At 38.3% G+C, this 27,982-nt stretch overlaps 1 protein-coding gene across 4 annotated transcripts in view; it reads right to left on the bottom strand.

Moving 5' to 3' along the window:
- NSUN6 (NOP2/Sun RNA methyltransferase family member 6) overlaps window positions 1-27,982 on the bottom strand; it is a 78,843-nt gene that overhangs the window by 33,316 nt on the left and 17,545 nt on the right. For all 4 annotated transcript variants that reach the window (XM_025397257.1, XM_025397258.1, XM_025397259.1 and 1 more), the window contains 4 exons: window positions 21,704-21,813; window positions 19,989-20,142; window positions 15,119-15,200; window positions 9,918-10,037 (listed from right to left, as the gene is read on the bottom strand). In XM_025397257.1, the coding sequence (XP_025253042.1) occupies window positions 9,918-10,037; window positions 15,119-15,200; window positions 19,989-20,142; window positions 21,704-21,813 (466 nt within the window). The remainder of the gene's footprint in view (window positions 1-9,917; window positions 10,038-15,118; window positions 15,201-19,988; window positions 20,143-21,703; window positions 21,814-27,982) is intronic.

Raw genomic sequence — 27,982 nt, 5'->3', positions numbered from 1 at the left:
GAGCAAAATAACCAGCTAATATCATGACAGGATCAAGTTCACACATAACAATATTAACCTTAAATGTAAATGGACTAAATGCTCCAATGAAAAGACACAGACTGGCAAATTGGATAAGGAGTCAAGACCCATCAGTTTGCTGTATTCAGGAGACCCATCTCACATGCAGAGACACATATAGGCTCAAAATAAAGGGATGAAGGAAGATCTACCAAGCAAATGGAGAACAAAAAAAAGCAGGGGTTGCAATCCTAGACTCTGATAAAACAGACTTTAAAAAATCAAAGATTAAAAGAGACAAAGAAGGCCATTACATAATGGTAAAGGGATCAATTCATCAGGAAGAGCTAACTATCTTAAATATATATGCACCCAATACAGGAGCACCCAGATTCATAAAGCAAGTCCTTAGAGACTTACAAAGAGACTTAGACTCCCATACAGTAATAATGGGAGACTTTAACACCCCACTGTCAACATTAGACAGATCAATAAGACAAAAAGTTAACAAGGATATCCAGGAATTGAACTCAACTCTGCACCAAGCAGACCTAAGAGACATCTACAGAACTCTCCACCCCAAAGCAGCAGAATATACATTGTTCTCAGCACCACATTGCACTTATTCCAAAATTGACCACATCGCACTTATTCCAAAGTTGGAAGTAAAGCACTCCTCAGCAAATGTACAAGAACAGAAATTATAACAAACTCTCTCTCAGACCACAGGGCAATCAAACTAGAACTCAGGACTAAGAAAATCAAAACCACTCAACTACATGGAAACTGAACAACATGCTCCTGAATGACTACTGGGAACACAACGAAATGAAGGCAGAAATAAAGATGTTCTTTGAAACCAATGAGAACAAAGATACAACATACCAGAATCTCTGGGACATATTTAAAGCAGTGTGTAGAGGGAAATTTATAGCACTAAATGCCCACAAGAGAAAGCTGGAAAGATCTAAAATTGACACCCTAACATCACAATTAAAAGAACTAGAGAAGCAAGAGCAAACATTCAAAAGCTGGCAGAAGGCATGAAATAACTAAAATCAGAGCAGAACTGAAGGAGATAGAGACACAAAAAACCCTCCAAAAAATCAATGAATTCAGGAGCTGGTTTTTTGAAAAGATCGACAAAATTGATAGACCGCTAGCAAGACTAATGAAGAAAAGAGAGAAGAATCAAAGAGACGCAATAAAAAATGATAAAGGGGATATCACCACCGACCCCACAGAAATACAAACTACCATCAAAGAATACTATAAACACCTCTATGCAAATAAACTAGAAAACCTAGAAGAAATGGATAATTTCCTGGACACTTACACTCTCCCAAGACTAAACTAGGAAGAAGTTGAATCCCTGAATAGACCAATAGCAGGCTCTGAAATTGAGGCAATAATTAGTAGCCTACCAACCAGAAAAAGTCCAGGACCAGATGGATTCACAGCTGAATTCTACCAGAGATACAAGGAGGAGCTGGTACCATTCCTTCTGAAATTATTCCAATCAATAAAAAAAAAAAAGGGAATCCTCCCTAACTCATTTGATGAGGCCAACATCATCCTGATACCAAAGCCTGGCAGAGACACAACAAAAAAAGAGAATTTTAGACCAATATCCTTGATGAACACAGATGCAAAAATCCTCAATAAAATACTGGCAAACCAAATCCAGCAGCACATCAAAAAGCTTATCCACCATGATCAAGTGGGCTTCATCCCTGGGATGCAAGGCTGGTTCAACATTCGCAAATCAATAAACATAATCCAGCATATAAACAGAACCAAAGACAAAAACCACATGATTATCTCAACAGATGCAGAAAAGGCCTTTGACAAAATTCAACAGCCCTTCATGCTAAAAACTCTCAATAAATTCGGTATTGATGGAACATATCTCAAAATAATAAGAGCTATTTATGACAAACCCACAGCCAATATCATACTGAATGGGCAAAAACTGGAAGCATTCCCTTTGAAAACTGGCACAAGACAGGGATGCCCTCTCTCACCACTCCTATTCAACACAGTGTTGGAAGTTCTGGCTAGAGCAATCAGGAAAGAGAAAGAAATAAAGTGTATTCAGTTAGGAAAAGAAGAAGTCAAATTGTCCCTCTTTGCAGATGACATGATTGTATATTTAGAAAACCCCACTGTCTCAGCCCAAAATCTCCTTAAGCTGATAAGCAACTTCAGCAAAGTCTCAGGATACAAAATCAATGTGCAAAAATCACAAGCATTCTTATACACCAGTAACAGACAAACACAGAGCCAAATCATGAATGAACTCCCATTCACAATAGCTTCAAAGAGAATAAAATACCTAGGAATCCAACTTATAAGGGATGTGAAGGACCTCTTCAAGGAGAACTACAAACCACTGCTCAGTGAAATAAAAGAGGACACAAACAAATGGAAGAACATACCATGCTCATGGATAGGAAGAATCAATATTGTGAAAATGGTCATAATGCCCAAGGTAATTTATAGATTCAATGCCATCCCCATTAAGCTACCAGTGAGTTTCTTCACAGAATTGGAAAAAACTGCTTTAAAGTTCATATGGAACCAAAAAAGACCCCACATTGCCCAGACAATCCTAAGCCAAAAGAACAAAGCTGGAGGCATCACGCTACCTGACTTAAACTATACTACAAGGCTACAGTAACCAAAACAGCATGGTACTGGTACGAAAACAGACATATAGACCAATGGAACAGAACAGAGCCCTCAGAAATAATACCACACATCTACAGCCATCTGATCTTTGACAAACCTGACAAAAACAAGAATTGGGGAAAGGAGTCCCTATTTAAGAAATGGTGCTGGGAAAATTGGCTAGCCATATGTAGAAAGCTGGGACTGGATCCTTTCCTTACTCCTTATACAAAAATTAAGTCAAGATGGATTAGAGACTTAAATGTTAGACCTAATACCATAAAAACCCTAGAAGAAAACCTAGGGAATACCATTCAGGACATAGGCATTGGCAAGGACTTCACGTCTAACACACCAAAAGCAACGGCAACAAAAACCATAATTGACAAATGGGATCCAATTAAACTAAAGAGCTTCTGCACAGCAAAAGAAACTACCATTAGAGTGAACAGGCAACCTACAAAATGGGAGAACATTTTTGCAATCTACTCATCTGTCAAACGTCTAATATCCAGGACCTATAAAGAACTCAAACAAATTTACAAGAAAAAAACAAACAACCCCATCAAAAAGTGGGCAAAGGATATGAATAGATACTTCTCAAAAGAAGACATTCATATGGCCAACAGACACATGAAAAAAATGCTCATCATCACTTGCCATTAGAGAAATGCAAATCAAAACCACAATGAGATACCATCTCACACCAGTTAGAATGGCAATCATTAAAAAGTCAGGAAACAACAGGTGCTAGAGAGAATGTGGAGAAATAGGAACACTTTTACACTGTTGGTGGGGCTGTAAACTAGTTCAACCATTGTGGAAAACAGTGTGGCGATTCCTCAAGGATCTAGAACTAGAAATACCATGACCCAGCCAACCCACTACTGGGGATATACCCAAAGGATTATAAGTCATGCTGCTATAAAGACACATGCACACATATGTTTATTGCGGCATGATTCACAATAGCAAAGACTTGGAATCAACCCGAATGTCCATCAGTGACAGACTGGATTAAGAAAATGTGGCACATATGCACCATGGAATACTATGCAGCCATAAAAAACGATGAGTTCGTGTCCTTTGTAGGGACATGGATGCAACTGGAAACCATCATTCTCAGCAAACTATCACAAGAACAGAAAACCAAATACCGCATGTTCTCACTCATAGGTGGGAATTGAAAAATGAGATCACTTGGACACAGGAAGGGGAGCATCACACACCAGGTCCTATTGTGGGCAGGGGGTAGTGGGGAGGGATAGCATTAGGAGATATACCTAATGTAAATGAAGAGTTAATGGGTGCAGCACATGAACATGGCACATGTATATATATGTAACAAACCTGCACGTTGTACACATGTACCCTAGATCTTAAATTAAAAAAAAAAAAAAAAAAAAACAACTCACTCAAAACCACACAACTACATGGAAATTGAACAACTTGCTCCTGAATGACTACTGGGTAAATAAGAAAATTAAGGCAAAAATAAAGAAGTTATTTGAAACCAATGAGAACAAAGAGACAATGTACCAGAATCTCTGGGACACAGTTAAAGCAGTGTTAAGAGGGAAATTTATAGCACTAAATGCCCACATCAGAAAGCTGGAAAGATCTGAAATCAACACCCAAACATCACAATTAAAAGAACTAGAGGAGCAAGAGCCAACAAAAGCTAGCAGAAAACAAGAAACAACTAAGAGCAGAAATGAAGGAGATAGAGACATGAAAAACCCTTCGAAGAATCAATGAATCCAGGAGCTGGTTTTTTGAAAAGATTAACAAAATAGACAGACCATTATCTAGACTAACACAGAAGAAAAGAGAGAAGAATCAACACAATAAAAAATGATAAAGGGGATATCACTACTGATCCCACGGAAATACAAACTGCCATCAGAGAATACTATAAACACCTCCATGCAAATAACCTAGAAAATCTAGAAGAAATGGATCAATTCCTGGACACATACACCCTCCCAAAACTAAACCAGGAAGAAGTCAAATACCTGAATAGACCAATAACATGTTCTGAAATTGAGTCGGTAATAGCCTACCAACCAAAGCCCAGGACCAGATGGATTCATAACCAAATTCTATCAGAAGTACCAAGAGAAGCTGGCACTATTTCTTCTGAAATGATTCCAAACAATAGAAAATTATTCCTAACTCATTTTAAGAGGTCAGCATCATCCTGATACCAAAACCTGGCAGATACACAACAAAACAAGAAAATTTCAGGCCAATATCCTTGATGAATATCGATGCAAAAATCCTCAATAGAATATTGGCAAACCGGATCCAGCAGTACATCAAAGAGCTTATCCACCACAATCAAGTCAGCTTCATCCCAGGGATGCAAGGCTGGTTCAACATACTCAAATCAATAAATGTAATCCCACATGATTATCTCAATAGATACAGAAAAGGCCTTTGATAAAATTCAACATCCCTTCATGTTAAAAACTCTCAATAAACTAGGTATTGATGGAACATCTCAAAATAATGAGAGCTATTTGTGAGAAACCCATAGCCAATATCATACTGAATGGGCAAAAGCTGGAAGCATTCCCTTTGAAAACCAGCAGGAGACAAGGATGCCCTCTCTCACCACTCCTATTCAACACAGTATTGCAAGTTCTGGCCAGGCTAATCAGGCAAGAGAAAGAAATAAAGAGTATTCAAATAGGAAGAGAGGAAGTCAAGTTGTCTCTGTTTGCAGATGACATGACTGTATATGTAGAAAACCCCATCATCTCAGCTCAAAAACTACATAAGCTGATAAGTAACTTCAGCAGCCTCAGGATACAAAATCAGTATGCAAAAATCACAAGCATTCCTTTACACCACCAACAGACAAGCAGAGAGCCAAATTATGAGTGAACTCCCATTCATAATTGCTACAAAGAGAATAAAATACCTAGAAATTCAACTTACAAGGGATGCGAAGGACCTCTTCAAGGAGAACTACAAACCACTGTTCACGGAAATAAGAGAGGACACAAACAAATGGAAACAAATTCCACACTCATGGATAGGAAGAATCAATTATGTGAAAATCCATAATGCCCAAAGTAATTTATAGATTCAATGCTATTCCCATCAAGCAAAGAGTGACTTTCTTAGCAGAATTAGAAAAAAACTACTTTAAACTTCACATGGAACCAAAAAAGGGCCCATATAGCCAAGACAATCCTAAGCAAAAAGAACAATGGAGGCATCACACTACCTGACTTCAAACTATACTACAAGGCTACAGTAACCAAAACAGCATGGTACTAGTACCAAAATAGATATATAGACCAATGGAATAGAACAGAGACCTCAGAAATAACAACACACATTTACAACCATCAGATCTTTGACAAACCTGACAAAAACAAGCAATGGTGAAAGTATTCCCTATTTAATAAATGGTGCTGGGAAAACTGGCTGTCCATATGCAGAAAACAGAAACTGGACCCTTTCCTTACACAAGTATTAACTCAAGATGGATTAAAGACTTAAATATAATACCCAAAACCATAAAAACCCTAGAAAAAAACCTAGGCAATACCATTCAAGACACAGGCATAGGAAAAAACTTCATGACTAAATCACCAAAAGCAATGGCAACAAAAGACAAAATTCACAAATGGGATCTAATTAAACTACAGAGCTTCTGCACAGCAAAAGAAACTATCGTCACAGTGAACAGGCAACCTATAGAATGGGAGAAAATTTTTGCAATCTACCCATCTGACAAAGGTCTAATATCCAGAATCTACAAGGAACTTAAACAAATTTACAAGAAATAAACAACCCCATCAAAAAGTAGACGAAGGATATGAACAGACACTTCTCAAAAGACAACATTTATGCAGCCAACAAACACATGAAAAAATGCCCATCATCACTGGTCATTAGAGAAATGCAAATTAAAACCACAATGAGATACCATCTCACACCAGTTAGAATGTCAGTTGAAAAGTCAGGAAACAACAGTTGCTGGCAAGGATGTGGAGAAATAGGAATGCTTTTACACTGTTGGTGGGATTGTAAATTAGTTCAACCACTGTGGAAGACAGTGTGGCGATTCCTCAAGGATCTAGAACCAGAAATACCATTTGACCCAGCAATCCCATTACTGGACATATACCCAAAGGATTATAAATCATTCTACTATAAAGACACATGCACACGTATGTTTACTGCAGCACTATTCACAATAGCAAAGACATGGAACTAACCCAAATGCCCATCAATGACAGACTGGATAAAGAAAATGTGGCACATATACACCATGAATACTAAGCAGCCATAAAAAACAATGAGTTCCTGTCCTTTGCAGGGACATGGATTAAGCTGGAAGCTATCATTCTCAGCAGACTAACACAGGAACAGAAAACCAAACACTGCATGTTCTCACTCATAAGTGGGAGTTGAACAATGAGAACACATGGACACAGGGAGGGGACTATCACACACGGGGACCTGTCGGAGGGTTGGAGGCAAGGGGAGGGATAGCATTAGGACAAATACCTAAAGCATGTGGGGCATAAAACCTAGATAACGGGTTAATAGGTACAGCCAACCACCATGGCGCATGTATACCTATGTAAGAAACCTGCACATTCTGCAGGTATATTGCAGAACTTAAAGCACAATTTAAAAAAAAAAACAAAAAAACAAAAAAAAAACAGGCCGGGCGCAGTGGCTCAAGCCTGTAATCCCAGCACTTTGGGAGGCTGATGCAGGCAGATCACTTGAGGCCAGGAGTTTGAAACCAGCCTGACCAACATGGTGAAACCCTGTCTCTACTAAAAATACAAAAATTATTTGGGCGTGGTGGTATGCACCTGTAATTCCCACTACTTGGGAGGCTGAGGCATGAGAATCACTGGAACTTGGGAGGCGGAGGTTGCAGTAAGGCCAAGATTGGGCCACAGTGCACTCCAGCCAGAGCAACAGAGCAACAAAGAAAGAGAGAAAGAGAGAAAGAAAGAGAGAAAAAGAGAAAGAGAGAGAGAAAGAAAGAAAGAAAGAAAGAAAGAAAGCAAGCAAGCCAGCCAGCCTTGTGACATTCATATATTTTAAAACATTCTATGAAATGAAATTGCAAATACAGTGAGAATGACTCTTCTATGTATTTTCTTGCTTTTTTTTCCCTTTCTTTTATACTGCCCTTGTATGCCATATGCAGCAATGGCATAGCCTACAGTGCAGAAAATTTGTAAATATTCCTCAAATACTACCAGGTTTAGTGATAGACACTTTCAATTAATACCTTGATGAGCAGGAAAACCATTTAAAGTGATTTGAGCTCGAAAAGTGGTCAACAACTAGAATAAGGTTCAAACATATTACACAGTAAAGGAGAAACTAGCTGAAGGCTACTTCTATAAAACTACAAGCTTGGAGGCTGCAGTCATAAAAGACTTCCTTACCTACTAAAACAAATAACAAAAGCAGCAACAAAATTTACGATTCATTTCTGGCTCAAAATTTTTTTTTTTCTTTTGAGATGGAGTCTCACTCTGTCGCAAGGCTGGAGTGCAGTGGCGCGATCTTGGCTCACTGCAACCTCTGCCTCCCAGGTTCAAGCGATTCTGCTGCCTCAGCCTCCCAAGTAGCTGGGACCACAGGCACATGCCACCACGCCCAGCTACTTTTTTTTTGTATTTTTAATAGAGACAGGGTTTCACACGTTGTTGACCAGGATGGTCTCGATCTCTTAACCTCATAATCCAATTCTGGCTCAAATATTTCTATTCCGGTTGTTTGTGGCTGCATTGCTGCCCCACTGTGGCTGACTGCCTACATAGCCTCAATTCTTCAACTTTGAATGTACATTCCTCCTTCACTAGATAATCCTGCAATACCCAATATGCTGCCACTCTGATCGGATTCAGCCATGTGATTTGTTTTGGCCAATAAACAGGATGACAGTAAATGTGATGTAAACAGAGATATTTTTTAATACCATAAAAAGCACTTGAACAGCTGGACTTGCTCTGTTTTGCTCTCTGCCATCACCAGACCCCAACTATTGCCCTCTGCTTGGCTAGTCTGCTGGTCCTAGCCAGAGGAGAACCTACACATCGGCCAGAGGCAGGGCATCCTTGTCATCTCAGCTGAGGCCACTTTAGATGAGCCAACAACCATCCATGCCCAGGTGAATAGGCCCAGCCAAGATAATCAAAAACACCCAATTCACCTGCAGCTGACCAGTCCACAAGTGAGCCCAGCAGCGATCAGCTGAAACCCACAGACTCCTGAGCGCCCAAAATGTTTAGTTTTATGCCGCTACAATTTTGTGTCTTCACACATCATAAAACCAACAGAAAACTGATACACCCATAATATCCAGACTCCCTTTGGAAAGACTTTTTTACTAAGAGGGAATCAAATCTCTGTGAATAATTACCTTCAAGCAAATACAATAAATATGCCATAATTTAATGGAGAATTAACACTTTCTCAATTCCTATCATGATCAATCTTTAATCTTCCATATAAACTGAAAAACAATTTGCATTAAACATCGCAACTCCACAAAATCAACTCTTCTTATTTCAGGTGCTTTATTTTAGGCCCTAGTGGTATTTAATGCATTTTTCCTTCAAGAGTTGTTGTTACCACCTTAAATTCTTTTCAGGCAAAAAAGAGTATAAATAAGCAGACAGGCATATCCTCTCTAATGAGTATTACATTCCTCAAAATTTAAACAACAAATATCCTTTTCTTTTTTTTGATTCTCATTCTCAGTATTTAAAAAATATCCTTTTCTATTAGAGATATTTCTTAGACCAAAATGATAACTTTAAATAGAAAATATTCTATATGTATGTGTATGTTTATGTATTATAGAACTATGTTTATATATCTTAACATACACATATTTCACACTTTGATAATGTACTGTGAAATTAGTTTTTAATGGCAGAATATATATTAATAGTTTAAACAAGTACTAAATCTTATAAGAATATGAAATAATCTCTAAATGTATTAAATTTAATTTTATAACAGAAGTCTATAATTGTATTAGGAAATTGTAAAATTCAAGAAGGTCTTGAGACAGTCTTCATAAATGATCATTGTCTACTGAGCTTAATATGTAATGACTGACATAACTGAATAGTTTTCATTTTGGCTGAATCTGAACTAAATGAGACTGTGAATGGCTCTATATTTCAGAAATTACACACTGTGAAATATACACTACTTTGAGAGTGGTTTTGCTGTGAAGACGGTCTCACCTGGTCATGCATTAGTGCTGCAATGTGTGTTGTTTTCCCTCCGGGTGCTGCACACAAGTCTAGAATCTTCTCTCCAGGTTGAGGATTTAGTACATGAGTTACTAAGGCAGATGGCAAATTCTATAAGGAAAAAAATGTAATTGATTATCAATAATCCTAAAGCATTTCTGAGAACCAGAGAATATAAAGAATCTTTTGGGGGTAATCCACTATAGCATCCTCACGTCTGCCAAGAGGACGGTTTTTATAAATATACTCAGGTTAGGAAATTCACAATTTCCTAGAATATCCTATGATCTCCCAGGACTTACATACACACCACCTGCACAAAAACATACATGACACACTTTTCACTCAACTCAGGGTTTCTGCCTTATCAGTATTTTCTGGGTACCAGCAAAAATAAATAAATAAATAACCCACATTATTTCCTTTTCTGAATCCCAACGGTTCTCAATATTCTGGAAGCCAGAGACCTCTAAAATTACATGACCACTCTGGATCTTTTTCCCAAAAAACATACAAAATTTTGGTCTCAGTGGTCACTACTCAACATTTTAGTGCAAAAGCATGCCATTTTCATATAGGCATACCATCTGAGAGTACTTCAGTCTCAGCACTGTTCACTTTAATAATTTAAACTCCACTTGGGAACACATAAATATTAAATAACTGGTTTCTTCCAGTTAACCAAGAATATAACTTTGCCATTTTGGCCACCTTGTCATCTAACTCTCATTTAAGACGCCTTGTTTTATGCTGCTAAATCATCCAAAAGGCATGTTTGGGTCCCTGCCTCCACCACATTTCAATAGGAAACGAATTAAAATGCAACAAACAAACAAACAACAACAACAAAAAACCCCCAAACCTGGCTGTTTCTGACTGGCACCTAAAAATATGAGATTATATGACCAAAACATACCTCATCTATAGCCGTAAGTCATATTAAATCATTAATTTGTTATTAGTATTAATTATATAAGGACTACTTACTATAGAATGACAGCCTTGAATAAAACAGATGGAATAGTATCATAAAATAACTCATTTCTAAAATTACTTGGTAAGAAAAACAGAGTCTAATAAGCATGGAGTTATTTATTTGGTTATTTTGGAGACAGAGTCTCATTATTTTACTTAGGCTGGGCTCAAATCTGGGATCCTCCCAATTGTGCCTCTTAAAGCTTAAAGGTTTCAATTCATTCTTAACAAAAGACTGAACAATACATCCATGAGTACATCCTCAAGAACTGCGAGATGGCCAGGCGTGGTGGCTCATGCCTGTAATCCCAGCACTTTGGGAGGCTAAAGCAGGCAGATCGCCTGAGGTCGGGAGTTCGAGACCAGCCTGACCAACATGGAGAAACCCCATCTCTACTAAAAATACAAAATTAGCTGGATGTGGTGGCACATGCCTGTAATCTCAGCTATTCAGGAAGCTGAGGCAAGAGAATCACTTGAACCCAAGAGGTGGAGGTTGCAGTGAGTGGAGATCGTGCCATTGCACTCCAGCCTGGGCAACAGGAGCAAAACTCCGTCTAAAAATATATAAATAAATACAAATGACATGTACCCCCTAATATGATAAGGATACTTCATCTCTGTGGTATTCTTCTCAAAAATCCAACAACCCCAGCCTAGATGAATCCAAAATGAGGGACATTCAACGAAATACCTCAGTCTCAAAACTGTCAAGGTCTTAAAAACAAGGCAAGACTGGGCAACTATCACAGGCCAGAAGAGACATCATGATTAAATGCAGTGTGGGATCCTGGATTGGATCCTAAACATAAATAGGACATTATGAGAAAAACTGGTGAAATCTGAATTCACTTGGAGTTTATGGTAATGTGGTATTCACAGCATTTGGAGTTATCACCCACAACATTCGTAACATAGTAACACACCAGTGTTGGTTTCTAAGTTTTATCAAATGTACCATGGTAGTATATTACCCTTAAGAGAAACTGGGTGAAGGGTATATAGAAATGACTATCTTTGCAAATCTATAATTCTAAAATTCTATTCTGTAATTCTGAAATTACTCTAAAATAAAAACTTTTCAACCTTATGAGAGAAAGTAGGAAAAAAATCTTTATTTAAAAAAAAAAAAATCCAGGAATAGACTCTAGGTACCTATAGCACAAGTTTTCCAAGTGATTTGATACATACAAATGTACTGCAGTCTTGGTGAATGGCGTGATTACATTATAAAATTTATGAGATAACGAGGCTCCCTTTGTTGGCTGAGACCTGTGAAAGGCTTGGGCATCTTCCATATTAGATCTAAGTTAATCAATTTCTAAAACCAAAATGAAAACTGCTAATTATGGCTACCAGGAGCTTCTTAGCTATTGGAGAAGTAAAGCATGGATACTGACAAAAGCAAAAATAATTTTCAATTTGTTATTAAAGTATCAGCAACTATTGCAATGATTTAACACTATTGAAAAGTACTTCCATTTAAATGATGCCTCTCACATGAGGTACTTTTAGACACTATCATTTAATCCACTTTATAGTCACTTGAATATTCAAGTAGGTTTGTCTGAAAAGAAAGGCAACTTGTTGAAACATTCCAAATGCGTTTTATATTACCATTATATGTAAATGTGAAACTTGTTCCATCTGTGAGAATCTTTACGTATGTAAAAATTTAAGGATAATAATAAATTTTTAAAATTCCACATTCTTCTTAAACGTACTGTTCTGCACGTTCTTTCAGAATTTTCCTTAGAGAAACGAGTATCACCTGGTTCTGGTCTGCACTGAATTAAGCTATTTAGATTTTATGGATAAGACCCAGTTAAGAATCTGGTAGTCCTGAACCAGTTTGAAAAGGAAGATATAACACAAAAAGATCAACTAATACTAACTCAACACTGACCACAGAGTTTTTGGGAAATTGTCAAAGAAGCACTTGAGAAATTTAATGTAATATGTGAACTGTTTAAAGTCCTCACCCCCTGAACTTGGATCTCAGTAAATCTAACTTAGGACCCAAGAACTGCATTTTCAAAAGGCCCTGCAGGTAATTCAGATGCAGATCTTCCATGGGTTACTTCTGGAGCACTGGCATGGGGCCAAGAATACAGGCTTGAAATCAGAAAGACCTGGATTCAAATTTTGACTCTGCAAATTTTTACCTATGCAGCATACAGCAAACCACTCCTTTAATCGCCCAAAAACTACTAATGCCTACCACGCACTTTAATTTTCTAAGCCTCTATTTCCTTCTCTATGAAACTGATGGTTTGTAAGAAGTAAATGAAAAAATATATGTAAAACACTCAGCTCAGTACATGGACCACAATAATAAGCACTCAGTCAGTGTTAGCTGCGATTACCATTAGTATCCCTTATAAGTTTCACTGGCCATCAGAAACTGGCCATCAAAATAGACTACATAAAATAAAACAGCTTTCACTAGAGAAATGACAAAAAGTTAAACTCTGCCCTCAGACACAAAAGTTTTATTCTGGCAGGAAATTCTTATGTCCCTTGCTATTAGGTGACAAAGAATATGGCTCTATGGTAGTCTGGACAGTATGAATCACAAAATGACTCACAATATTTCATAAAGTCATCATTAAACTGATTTTAAGACGAAAGAATGCTGCTACAGATAGCAAAAAAATGTAAAAAGAAAATTTGCACTATACTAGATTTCTTTTTATAAACTCAAGACTAAATAATGACCAGGCATGGTGGCTAATGCCTGTAATCCCAGAACTTTGGAAGGCCAAATCGAGATGACTACTTGAGCCCAGGAATTCAAGACCAGCCTGGACAATATGGCAAAACCCCATTTCTACTAAAAATGCAAAAAATTAGCTGGCTGTGGTGGTGCATGCTGTAGTTCCAGCTACCTAGGAGGCTGAGGTGGGAGGATCACCTGATCCTGGGAGGTTGAGGCTGCAGTGAGCCAAGATCATGCCACTGCACTCCAACCTGGGTGACAGATTAAGATTCTGTCTCAAAACAAAAAAACAAAACAAAACAAAAACAAAAAAACAAAACCCACACACACTTTAAACTATGAGATGAGCAGGTACTGTCAAACCACACAGAAAACTAACATTGCATTAAACATTACTAACTTGAAGGAGTGCAGGTACCACTAGCAATGACTCAGGGCTACATTGCCAAATGAAAACAAGTGTTTCAAATAAATTATATAATAAACAACCACGAAAAAAACACTGAAACTAAAATTAGCAAACAAAAATCCCCAAAATGATTCATAAACAATTATATGTTGGATTACATATTCTAATGTGTTAGAACATTACCAATGTGCAATTAGATAATAAACATCTGTTTTTCCATTTGTTCACACCAGAAATAATCTCTGAATTCATAAAATGTCTGTTGGCTAAATACTGTGCAAAGGCCAGGTATGGTGGCTCACGCCTACAATTCCAACACTTTGGGAGGCCAAGGCAGGAGGATCACTTGAGGCCAGGAGTTTGAAACCAGCCTGGGCCACAAAGTGAGACCCCATCTCTACAAAAACATCAAACAAATCAGTGGGGCATAGTAGTGCACACCTGTGGCCCCAACTATTTGCGAGGCTAAGGCAGGAAGATTGCTTGAGCCCAGGAGTTCGAGCTTACAGTGAGCTATGACTGTACCACTGTACTCCAGCCTAGACAACAGAGAGCCTGTCTCAAAATAATAATAGTAATAATTACTGGACAGAGAAGGTGGGGCAGCACACAACATTTGGACTTAAGGTTTGAATTCAGATACCACCAGTTACCAGTAGTGTGACATAGGACAAGAGCCCTAACAGATCTGGTCTTCAGTTATCTTCCTCTTATATTGTGAGTTATAACACTACCCAACCAACAGACTATAACAAATCAGATGATTTACTAATGGAACACTACACGTGTATATAAAATGCATGCAATATTCAGGGATTAATATTTTGAGATGGAAAGCAGTATATTTAATCAGTTATTAAATCACCTTTGGGCAAAGAAAGATAGAAAAAATAGTTTAAAAATCAACAGAGAAAAACTAAAGAAAGAAGAATGCTTGTAAAGTTTTTTCTTACTGTTTAACCAAAGGTAGATCAGTGTATATAAGCAGATTCCAAAAAAAATCTTAAATTTTAAAAAATCCCAGATTTCAAATAATTCACTGATGTATGTTTCAATGTCATTAAATATTTCACTTTTATACATACTTACTTGTAAAAATAAGTAACGGGGCAGTACATTGTCAAATGAAGGGCTGAGATATACTGGTTCTGTCATTCTTATGGCCATGCCTCTGAAAAATAGGAAATCTAACATTAGTCGTATAAATTCCATGGTCTATACAAACTATGTTTCCAGAAACATTCTCAAATAGCCTGTCAAACATAAGATGCTCTTTTAAAAAACTCTTTTGGCCGAGTGCGGTGGCTCAAGCCTGTAATCCCAGTACTTTGGAAGGCACAGGCGGGAGGATCACTTGAGGTCAGGAGTTCAAGACCAGCCGGACCAACATGGACAAACCCTGTTTCTACTAAAACTACAAAAAATTAGCCGAGCGTGGTGGTGGGTGCCTGTAGTCCCAGCTACTTGGGAGGCTGAGACAGGAGAATTACTTGAACCTGGGAGGCAAAGGTTGCAGGAAGCCAAGATCGCACCATTGCACTCCAGCCTGGGCGACAAGAGTGAAACGCTGTCTCAAAAAATAAAAAAATTAAAAAAAGAACTCTTTTATTCAACAACAAAATACATAAAGTAGTCCTGTTAATTGTTTTTGAATTTTTACCCGCAGAATAGGAAGCCATCAGAACTAAAAAGGAAAAAGTTACATAAATTTTTCATTTAAGCGCAAATGTCTACAGAGACTTGAACAGACTAAAAAGCAAACACTACCTCATTCTTTACTACTTCCTGTCAGCTCTTTATAGAATAATTGCCCAGTACTGACACAATCCTAAGGATAACCTTTTCCACCTTTGTCCCATTTTAGGAGTGGCAGTGGAACTGATCAGAACAGGAAGGGCCAGGACTCAGGATGGCCTGGTGGAGAGTGACTCATCAAGACATACATCACAATCTCAGAGATGTTGTCAGAGGCTATTGAAGCAGAGGAAGAACACCCAAATCCTGTCAGACAAAGCCAAGCCTGGCCTTGTGTGTCAGGCCAAACCAGAGAGAGCAAGCAAAAGGAGAAATTCAAAGAGTGTTCCGGGGATTAGGACGGCACAGAAAAAAGTACAGTCTAAGTATAAAAATCAGGATTTAGGCCGACACAGTGGCTCATGCCTGTAATCCCAGCACTTTGAGAGACTGGCACAGGAGGATCACTTGAGGTCAGAAGTTTGACACCAGCCTAGGCAACATCTCTACACAAAATTTAAAAAACGACCAAGGTACCTGTAGTCCCGGCACTTGGGAGACTGAAGCGGAGGGATCCCTTGAGCCCAGGAGTTGGAGGCTGCAGTTTGTTATGATTCTGCCACTGCACTGCAGCCTGGGCGACAGAGCCCCCAAATAAACACAATTTTTATACAATGGTTTTTAAAAATCATGACTTAAACCTGGTTTAAGGGTACAATCAAAGGAGAGACCCATTAGGATGAGCAAAGATAAAGTCTTAGAAGCAGTATAGTAGACAAGTTCATAGCTAGCTTATGGAACAGCTTATGAGTTGATCTTGGCAGAGATGCATCTACACTGATGGTGTGTACTCTATCTAATGTTGGCAGGATAAGTTTATGTTGGTCTTTACAGTAAAATAACGTCAGTAGATATCTGTGGACTATTACTGCAGTGTATGATTATAAACTCCCCTTGGTTTTGTTTATTTATTTATTTATTTTTAGACACAGGGTCTCACTCTCTCACCCAAGCTGGAGCGCAGTGGCACAATCATAACTCACTGCAGCCTCTAACTACTGGGTTCAAGTGATCCTCCTACCTTAGCCTCCCCAGTAGCTGGGACTACAGGCACACACCACCATGCCAGGTAAGTGTGTGTGTTTGTGTGCATGTGGACAAAGTCTCACTATGTTGTGTGTGTGTGTGTGTGTGTCTGTGTGTACAGAGTCTTACTATGTTGCCCAGACTGGCATCAAACTCCTAGCCTCAAGCAATCCTCCTGCCACAGCTTCCAGAGCTCCTGGGATAATGGGTATGAGACACTATGCCTGGCTCCCTCAGCTCTAACGGCCTTTAGCATATAATAAATGCTGACTCCTTTTCCTCCTCTTCTCACCCCTTTACCACCTTACTCATTTGTTTACCACTTGAAATCCATGAATGTGCACTTTTAATCAGAGGTTAAAACTCAGTCACTGCTCCAGTCAGGAACAAATTAAATCACTGTATTCACTTCCAAGGCAAATAGTCCCTGCCCCTGAGCAGAAAATATACAAACGAAGCTTCTGAAATGTCACTGACTCACATTTGAAAGCCAGTCCTGGCTGGGTGTGGCATCTCCTCCCTATAATCCTAGCACTTTGGGAGGCCAAGGTGGGAGGACTGCTTGAGACCAGAAGTTCAAGACTAGACTGGGTAACATAGCAAGACCCCCATATCTATGAAAAAATAAAAATAAAATATCAGCTGATCATGGTGTCATGTGCCTATAGAACTAGCTACTCAGAGGCTGAAGTAGGAGGATCACTTGAGCTCAGGAATTCAACGTCACAGTGAGCTTTGATCGCACCACTCCAGCCTTAGTGACAGAGCAAGACTCTGTCTCTAAAAGAAAAACCAAAGCAAGTCAGTCCTTTGTTGTGACACCTGGTACTCTTACCTTGATCAACACCCAGAATCTACAGCTATTATTGAATATCTTGAATTCCAGAGTCTGATCACTCCATAATTTAAATGACTTTCTGACTCGCAGGACTCCAGTCCTCTAAAAAAAATACTGAAACTTGAAAATGTTCACACCTGTCATCCTACTCAGTTCCTAACTGCCACTTTAGGTTCTGGTGCTCTTCGACTATCTCCTTCTGAACATGCCTACCAGAACAAGTGAGTGCTATAAATTACTGAACTCAAAATAACATAATAAAGAATAATTTAAGCCAATTATTATTCAGGTATGAGATTGCATGTTTCTTTAAAAAATATTTCTGTAGCCACATATCTCCATATTATAATGCAAAGTATAAGATTGCATATATTAATGCAATCTGTTAGTAAATTAACCTGCCTTCATGAATCTATGAATGATTCAACCCACCTGGAATTCAAGAAAGCAAAAGGCTCAAATTCACTAACTGAAAAACAATTGTACCATTAGTTGTGTTGGTTTAAAATTTTTTAAGGAACATAAATAAGAAACAGGGTGTACATGTAGCATTTCTGTCATAGCAGCCTGCTTCTCACACAGGAAGAGACAAAACTTGCAAATGTGTAACTGAATACATTGAGTTTAAACGTCGATTTTTTTTTTTCCTTTTTTGACATTCTGAAGTCTCGCTGTGTCACCCAGACTAGAGTGCAGTGGTACAGTCTCGGGCTCACTGCAACCTCCTGGGTTCAAGCAATTCTCCTGCCTCAGCCTCCTGAGTAGCTGAGATTACAGGCACCTACCACCACATCTAGCTTATTTTTGTATTTTTAGTAGAGATGGGGGTTTCACTGTGTTGGCCAGGCTGGTCTTGAACTCCTGACCTCAAGTGATCCACCTACCTTGGCCTCTCAAAGTGCAGGAATTACAGAAGTGAGCCACCGCGCTCGGCCAAAAGTTGGCTGAAAGTTGTTTGCCTCCTAACTTCCAATAACAAAAAATTATTCACAACATTGTTCAGAAAACATTATTCAACACAATAACTGGAACCACATCAAATAACCTAAGAGAATGAAGAGTATACCATTAACAATGAACTAATGGAGGCAGTCAAAATATCAGTTACCTATTACAGGTCCAAAGATAAACATAGCAGATATATGCATAATCTTTATATTCATGAAGCCTTCTAAGGAGAATAAAATCTTTGTTCTTGGTCATTTGGAAAGTGCTGCTACCTAGATCTAGGGAATCCAACAGTCAACTTCTTCAGAAGAATGAATGAATTTCAACTACAAACCCAAACTGTTACAACATGAACAACTGTTCTACCAATCAGGGATACTGTCCAATTGTAAATAGACAAATTCACAGCTTTTAGCATGTCTATGTCAGCCATGAACTTTGGAGTAATGGAGCTGTCCACTGAACTCAAAACAGCCTGAAAAAACTAAGTAAAATAAGAGCCTGGACTTTCCACCAATTATTTAGGGCCACTAGCAATCAGAAATGATTTACAACAGACTGTATTTTAATTTAGTTTGAACAAGCCTAAACATTCATTTTTCACCACAAATATTCATGTGAGTGCTAGGTTTCTGGTAAAATTTATTTTTAATTAAAAATATGTTTAATTTATATTAAAATCAAACTTTTTCTTGACAAATAAGAGTGTTAAAAATGATCTGGATAGGATGAGCGCAGTGCCTCACGCCTGTAATCTCAGCACTTTGGGAGGTCGAGGCGAGCAGATCACGAGGTCAGGAGATCGAGACCATCCTGGCTAACACGGTGAAACCCCGTCTCTAGTACAAATACAAAAAATTAGCTGGGCATGGTGGCAGGCACCTGTAGTCCCAGCTACTCGGGAGGCTGAGGCAGAAGAATGGTGTGAACCTGGGAGGCAGAGCTTGCAGTGTGCTGAGATCATGCCATTGCACTCCAGCCTAGATGACAGAGCAAGACTCCGTCTCAAAAAAAAAAAAAATGATCTAGATCGATCATCGAATTCATTCTCCATCAAAATGAGCATTGTTTTTTAAAGATGAAAATATTTTTTAAAAAAAATAAAATTCAGAAGGACAAGTAAAATCATTTGACAATTAAAATGTAACTGGTTGCCTAATGAGGCTCTTTAATTTGATCAGTTACCCTTTTTGAACAAAAATCATGGATATATGGGTAAAACAATTTTTTTCCAGTTGGATTTATAGCAAAAAAAAACTTCATATAACGCAACTAGATACATTTTACATTATTTGTAATTTTCATTGACCCACAAAAAGTATGCTGATTTCCCCAAAACACCTGATGACATACTTCAGTTCAGGTAATCCATTGAAGATTTCCTTGCGACTTAGTTCAGAAATCCCATTTCCAAGAAATACTTTTGTTCCATCAAATTCTCTGGCTCCTTTCTTACATTTTCCTTTAATATCAGAGTATACAGAAATAACATCTCCAGCTTTCATAACTAGAGAAGGAAGAAAATCAGATTACATTGAATTATACTTTGGCAGAAGAATCGTGAACATTCTTTGAGCTACACTGGCGATCTCTAGAGGCATCAATAGTGGGCATGAAGCAGTTCAAACTGGCTCATTATCTCAATATAATCTTTAATAGAAAATCTGACGTTTACTTTAAAATATTCCCTAACAATAAAACTCACTGAAGAATCTTTTTCAGTGAAAACAAAGAAATAGAACAGCTTCAAAACATCCTGCCCTCAACTGGAAATCTGTAGCTGATCCAAATTATTTCCCCCAAGTCTTAAAAGAGTTCTTATAAATCTTGACATCTCAGCTCAAACCTCGAAGTTCTAAGTTTCCTTCAAAAGGATTCGTCAAATATGTACCCTAAAATCCTTCAAAGAAATATTCTCATAACCCTGTTTGTATTTCTTTGCTATTTTGCTGTGACAGCACAATTAAGGCAGAGACTTTAATGATAAACATATAAAGCCATTCATATATATATACACATACGCATGCACACATATATGTGTGTGTATACACTTAGTATACCTTTTACAGTATACAGTGTACAGAGTTGCTTTACATGGCTGATTAAATCCAGTTTTTGTAGGCATTTCAATATTTTCTATAACAACTCCCTGTGGTATTTATGATGGGAAATTATATTCCACTTCCAAAAAACATTTTTAAAGCTAATCTATCATAAATTTATTTGGCCTATTACCTGACAACAGTAGTGAACAGCCTATTAGCTAGAGCTAAGAAAACTGTTAAAATAATGTAGATCAGATGTCAATACACTTTTCCTATAAAGGGCAAATAAGTATTTTAGGCTTTGTAGCCACATAAGGTCTCTGCGGCATATTCTTCTTTATATATGTATCTTTTCACAGCATTTTAAAAATGAAAAAACCATTCTTAGCTTATGGGCCACACACAAACAGACATAGGCCAGATTTGGCCAGCAGGCAGTAGTTGGCCCAATTCTGATACAGATCAAATCATTCATTTCAAGGACACCATAACTGAGGCCCAGATACTGAATAACTTTTCTACAGATCAAAGCAAATGTTTCTTGATTTCAAGTCCAATAAGGTACCACTGAACCACAGTGACTAACTTACTAAGCGTATGCAATACAGGTATGTCGCCAACTGTGTGAATACATTAAGAATACTAAGTTTCATCCCAATGTTCAGATTCCAGGTTCTGGATGTTCTCTCACTAATGATACGACAGCTTTCTGAGGTTTCAAGGCAATGCAGTCAAGAAAACAAAACAGAAGTTCACTGACGTACTCTCTATTCATCAGTAATGATCCACTAAAACAACCGTCATCAAATATATCCTTATTTGGAAGGAAAAAAAAAACTGTCAGAAAACCTTATATGATGACTACTTAGTCCTCATCGGATAAAACCCTAAATGCAAAGCTGGAAAAATATCCGACCAAAGTAAATTTGGAATACATCTTAGTGACAAATCAATAAATTTTCCATTTGAAAATGCACATAAATTTTAGAGAACCTTAAAGACAAATCTAAACATGATACTTACACTTTGATGCTGACACAATTCCTGGGGCATAGACATGGGCTCCTCTTAAAACTGCATTGCCACACTGGGCTCCAACAATGGCTTCGCACTGCTGTTTTTTAATATTCTTCCTAGAAACGTAAGACACAAGAAGTTTAATAGTAAACATACCTCCAATGCCTACCAATTTTTCCCATGTTCTGTCTGAACGCGAATAGCCTCTTTAGTCTTAATTGTCCTGAATACATAAGAAAAAGCTGAAAAAAGAGGCATACATAATGAGGAAACAGGAAAAAAACAGCAACACAGAGATGGGCACTTGAGAGGAAGGAAAAATCAAGAGGTCCATCTGGTGGAAGGCAATACAGTGGCACCAGAAATTGCTTAATCATTTAACAAGCATTACTGTTTCTCATAGCATTAGAAGAAAAATAGACTTTCTCTGTCTTCAAAGACTAAAATAGAAAAATATACAAGGAATTACAAAAACATTTCTAAAGTGGTAAATTGTTGCACGGTAAATTATGAATAATTTCAACAAGACAGGAAAAAAAGATAAGCATTTTTTCCTTCCTTTGCTGCCCCACCTTTTTGAGTCTTTTCCAATTTCTCACATTCTATTCATTTTTTAGACCACTAAAATCTGTATTACTTCTAACACTCAGGGTTCCAAAGATCAGGGACCGAATGTGATCAGCCCTAAATAAAAACCCTTAACACTGAGTCTCTAATAAGCTTCCTTGGATGGCTGTCACAACTCATTGCTAGGGGAATTAAGTGCATCCCATCTTCTATTCCATGATCGCCAAATCATCAAATCTTACTCATTTTTCAGCTTTATACCTACTCCTTCCTGGTCCCTCCCAAACATTCTCATTGCTCATTCTCTGCCTACTTCTTAGAGGCCCTCCCCGCCAGCTTCCAAAACATGCGACCATCTCTGCTCACCTTGCATTCTATCCCTTGGCAATCTCATGATTTCAGTAATCACTCACAAAACAATCCACAAATTCTAATGTTTAGTCTTTCTAGATTTTTTTTTTTTTTTTTTTTTTGAAGCCAAGTCTTGCTTTGTCACCCAGGCTGGAGTGCAGTGGCACAATACTGGCTTGCTGTAACTTCTGCCATCTGGGTTCAAGCAATTCTCATGCCTCAACCTCCTGAGTAACTGGGATTACAGGTGCCCGCCACCACACCTGGCTAACTTGTATTTTTAGTAGAGATGGGGTTTCACCATGTTGGCCAGGCTGGTCTCGAACTTTTGACCTCAGGTTATCCACCAGCCTCAGCCTCCCAAAGTGCTGGGATTATAAGCATAAGCTACCATGCCCGGCCTAGACTCTTAGTTGATATTTCTAATTACCTATGGACAGCTATATAGAGATGTCTCACAGTTACTTCAAACTCAGCAAGTCCTAAACAATGTTAGTTTTCCCTCATCCATTCTTCCACTCCTTGGCAGGATTCCAAATCTTTTCATCCTGTTTCCAATCTTGAATGAGGCATCATTATCTGCCCAGATAACCAAACTAGATGCCTCAGTGTTACGGTCTGGATGTGTCCCCCAGTATTCATGTGCTGGAAACTTAATCCCTAGTGCAACAGTGTTGGAATGTGAGGCCTACTGGGAACAGTTTAGGTCATGAGGACTCTGCCCTCATGAATGAATTAATGCTATAATAAAAAGGGCTTGCAACAGTGAGTTTGCTCTCTCTTGCCCTTGTGCCCTCTACCATGTACGGATGCAGCAAGAAAGCCCTCACCAGATGCAACTGCCTCGATCTTGGACCTCCCATCCTCCAACACTATAAAAAATAAATGTCTGTTCTTTATAAATTATCCAGTCTCAGGTATTGTTACAGCAGCACAAAATAAACTAAGACACTCAGAATCATCTTAAAGCCCTCCTAAGCCTTGACATTGATTGATTTAGGAATCATGCTATCTTCTAGTTCTGACAGGTCTTGTGGGCCTATCTCCTGATGTTAGACACATATCTCTTTGTGATTACTGAAATAGCTTCCTGCCTTTTACTATTGGTTTCAGATTTTCTCTGTGTCTTTGGTGTTCTGCAGTTTCACTCTGAAGTATGTAGATATGAACCTACTTTTACTTTTGGCTTCAAGCTCATACTTATTAAATTTATCATCAACGATAGAAATTCAAAGTCATTACATTTGTGATTATTGTCTTTCCCCCATTATTCCTATTCTCCATACCTGGGACTCATTAAAAATATAAAGTGCTGGTCAGGTGTAGTGTAGTGGCTCATGCCTGTAATCCCAGCACTTTTGGAGGCAGAGGCTGGTGGATCACCTGAGGTTGGGAGTTCTAGACCAGCCTGACCAACATGGAGAAACCATCTCTACTAAAAATACAAAATTAGCCAGGCATGGTGGTGCCTGCCTGTAATCCCAGCTACTTGGGAGGCTGAGGCAGGAGAATCACTTGAACTCAGGAGGCACAGGTTGCAGTGAGCCGAGATGGTGCCACTGCACTCCAGCCTGGGCAACAGGAACAAAACTCCATCTCAAAAAAAAAAAAGGAAATATAAAGTGCTCTTTTCATTACTCAATTTCACTTTCATATTTTTAATTTCTCTCTGCTGCATTCTAGATAATTTCCTAAGGGTCATCTCCTAATTCAAAAATTCTCTAATCGCCGGGCGCGGTGGCTCAAGCCTGTAATCCCAGCACTTTGGGAGGCCGAGACGGGCGGATCACGAGGTCAGGAGTTCGAGACCATCCTGGCTAACACGGTGAAACCCCGTCTCTACTAAAAAATACGAAAAACTAGCCGGGCGAGGTGGCGGGCGCCTGTAGTCCCGGCTACTCGGGAGGCTGAGGCAGGAGAATGGCGTAAAAACCCGGGAGGCGGAGCTTGCAGTGAGCTGAGATCCGGCCACTGCACTCCAGCCTGGGCGACACAGCGAGACTCCGTCTCAAAAAAAAAAAAAAAAAAAAAAAAAAAAAAAAAAAAAAAAAAAAAAAATTCTCTAATCAGTTGGGTCTAATCTACTGTTTAATTCATTGTATGAGTTTTTAATTTTAATGATGATATTTTTATCTCCAGAAATTTGTTTTCAATTCTACCTTTTTATCCTTAGGGTATTTTCCTTTTTTTTCTTTCATTTTTAATCATTTTAAGAAAACTGTTTTGTCTACAGCCATACCACTCTGAAAATGCTCGATCTCATGTGATCTTGGAAGAAAACTATTTTTATAGTCCCTGCCAGAGAGGTCTATTTGTTAAAAGCTCTGAGGGAAATCTAATCCTGCAGCTTATTATATATGCTGATTCTCACCGTGGTTTGATTCCTAGTGTAGCTTTTAACAATGCGAAGTGTTTGGCTTAGATTGAATGAGTGCTGCTCCAGAGTGATGTCACTTCGTTTTTGCCAAGCACCCAGGAATTGGCTTGGGACCAAATAGTTAATTTCCCAGTTTGCAAGTTCCAAGACAATTTAGGTTGCAGCAATTTGCATTCCAGACCTTTATGAGGGAGGGAACTTACGGCTGTGTATTCTCAGTAACACGTTTTTCTCCAACCTATATCCTAAGGCAAGAAAGACTTACTTTTCATTACTGCCTTGTACTGACTACTGGGTATTTCTCATCCTTACTATTAACACTCTGTTGTTTAAAACCAAAGAGCCTAAATTTAGAAGACAGACCACCTCCTTTCCCATACCTCCAACCCCCCTATATTAGCTCACATGCTTGCTGTTCTCTTTTCAATTATTCTGCATTTCTAACCTCTAATATATCAACTACATTTTTAATCACTCAACTACATCATTTTGTGGCCTACTATGTTCTTTTTCACTTAGCACTCCTAGGTGTATGTAGCGAAAATATTTTCATGTTATCTAATTCACCATACATATGACTGAAGCTAAAAGACTCTGAAATACCTTCCCAACTTTTCTCCAGGTTTGCAATTCATCTTTCGAAAAAGTTTCTGAAACTTTTGACTGTAAGTTGATATAAGAAACACGCCTGATAAAAGAACTTATTTCAAGTTCTTACATCATTTGAGAACTTGATATAAGAAGCTACACATACATGTCTGTATGTGTGTGGTATCACTCACTTTTCATTAAATATTTTTACTATGTAAAATGCAATATATTATAAAACATCCCATTTATTTTTTAAAATATTCATTGAAAACATTAAATTGATTTCACAAGTTACTAATGGGTCATGATCTCTAAGCAGTTTGGAAGACTACGACCACTATTATATTTCTAAAATACACATCTAGTCATTACTAATAAAAATTCTTTTTTTTTTTTTTTTTTTTTTTTGAGACAGTTTTGCGCTGTCGCCCAGGCTGGAGTGCAGTGGCGTCATCTCAGCTCACTGCAAACTCCGCCTCCCGGGTTCACACCATTCTCCTGCCTCAGCCTCCTGGGTAGCAGGGATTACAGGCACCCGCCACCACGCCTGGCTAATTTTTTGTGTTTTTAGTAGAGATGGGTTTCATCATGTTAGCCAGGATGGTCTCGACCTCCTGACCTCGTTATCCGCCCACCTCAGCCTCCCAAAGTGCTGGGATTACAGGCATGAGCCACTGCGCCTGAAAATAAAAATTCTGTAGCTTCTAAAGTCTATGAAAAAAAAAATTCCTTAGTAAAAAAAAATTATGCATACTTCATACCTGCCTCTCTCAACTTCTTCAGTTTCATCTTTCACCCATCCCCCAACTCTGAAAACGAACAGCCAAACCTGATCACTTTTATCAGGAGCCACCATATTTTCATGCATTCATGTCTTTCCTCATGCCTTCTCTCTGCCTAGCACAACCTTGCCCACCTTAACAGCCCTTCAGCCTAATTTCTCCTCACCTTCAAGGCTCAGATGAAATAATACCTGCTTGCAGAAAATATTTAACAATTTCTTTGTACTCAGTCCTTCCTATTCTATGCTCCAATGGCATTTAATTTACACTTCCACTGTGGCTTTCATAACACTTTGACTTGTACCAAAGTCTCCCGACTTAAGACTACAGAACTATGTCTTATTCATCTTTGTAACACCAACACATCTCACATATAGCACAAATTCAAAAACATGTTTTGTGAAAGTGAAATCTGTGGTGTTAGATTTTATGAAAATAACATGGAGGGGAAAAGATGAATTCCGGAACAGAGAACTGTGGAGAAAAAGAGTTAACAGAGTAGGCCTGATCTGTTATCTTTGAAAAGCCTGCTTATAAGGCTGGCCCTTGACTGACCTCTGGGAACTGAGATTTCAGGAGGGTTCCTTATTAATTGGTAAGAGTGGCTCACTGTGCCTGAATTACTGAACAAACCATGATTTATGGTAAATACCAGCTTTCCTTCTGAAAATCTGGAATTTGGGTATGTACCAGGCAGTGGGAATCTACATGATGAGCCCTGAATAGGAATCTTGGCAGTGAGTCTATGTGGTCACAACTCATCACTGGGGGATTTCCTGTGGGAGTCCTGTGTGGCTCCACTGGAAGAGGACTCTGGAAGCTTGTGTTTGGTTTTCTCTTTGCTGATTGTGCTTCATATTCTTTCACTGCAACAAATCATAGCTGTAAGTGCAATTATGTGCTGAATTCCCTAAGTCCTCTTAGAGAATCACAGAACCAAGGAGTGGTCTTGGGGATCCACCGACACCAGGACTGACAATATAAAAACATAGTATGTCACATGCAAGTATCAATATTTAAGTCAGCTTTGCTGAAAGGGAGTTTTCACGAGGAAAAATAAAAGAGAAAATGCAAAAGTTAGTGCAGGGCCATAAAACATGCTAAAAGCTTGATTTTTATTGAAATGTTTCCAAATAGAGTGCATCAACAACATTAAAGAAAGATGATGTTCCAATAGTTTAGTAATACAGGTTGGAGAAAACAACTATAAATACACCTAGATTAAGAGAAAAGTATTAGAATAGCTAAAAAACGAAGTTGCTAAGGAATTAAAAACAGATTATGGGAATGTCCTGTTAAGGAATATAAAAGCATATATTTTTATTAATGTGGTATTTTAACTGCACACATTCACAACCCTACACATACTAACAACCCTACACCAAATGGAAGGTGATGGATGAAACTGAAACAACACATGATATTGCTGCATATGCCAAATACTTCCTTGCAGTGCAGCAGGACTGCCACCTTTACTTAATCAGTAGTTTCTGTGCAACAGTATTTTTTCAATATTCTATTGCAATAACCATATATATATATATATATATATATCTTAAAGTGCTTGTTATAGATGGAATGTTTGTGTCCCCAAAATTCACATGCTGAAACCCAAAT

Source organism: Theropithecus gelada, chromosome 9 (genome assembly GCF_003255815.1).
Source record: "Theropithecus gelada isolate Dixy chromosome 9, Tgel_1.0, whole genome shotgun sequence".
NCBI classification, from domain to species: Eukaryota; Metazoa; Chordata; class Mammalia; order Primates; family Cercopithecidae; genus Theropithecus; species Theropithecus gelada.
This window is presented reverse-complemented; position numbering and strand designations above follow the sequence as displayed.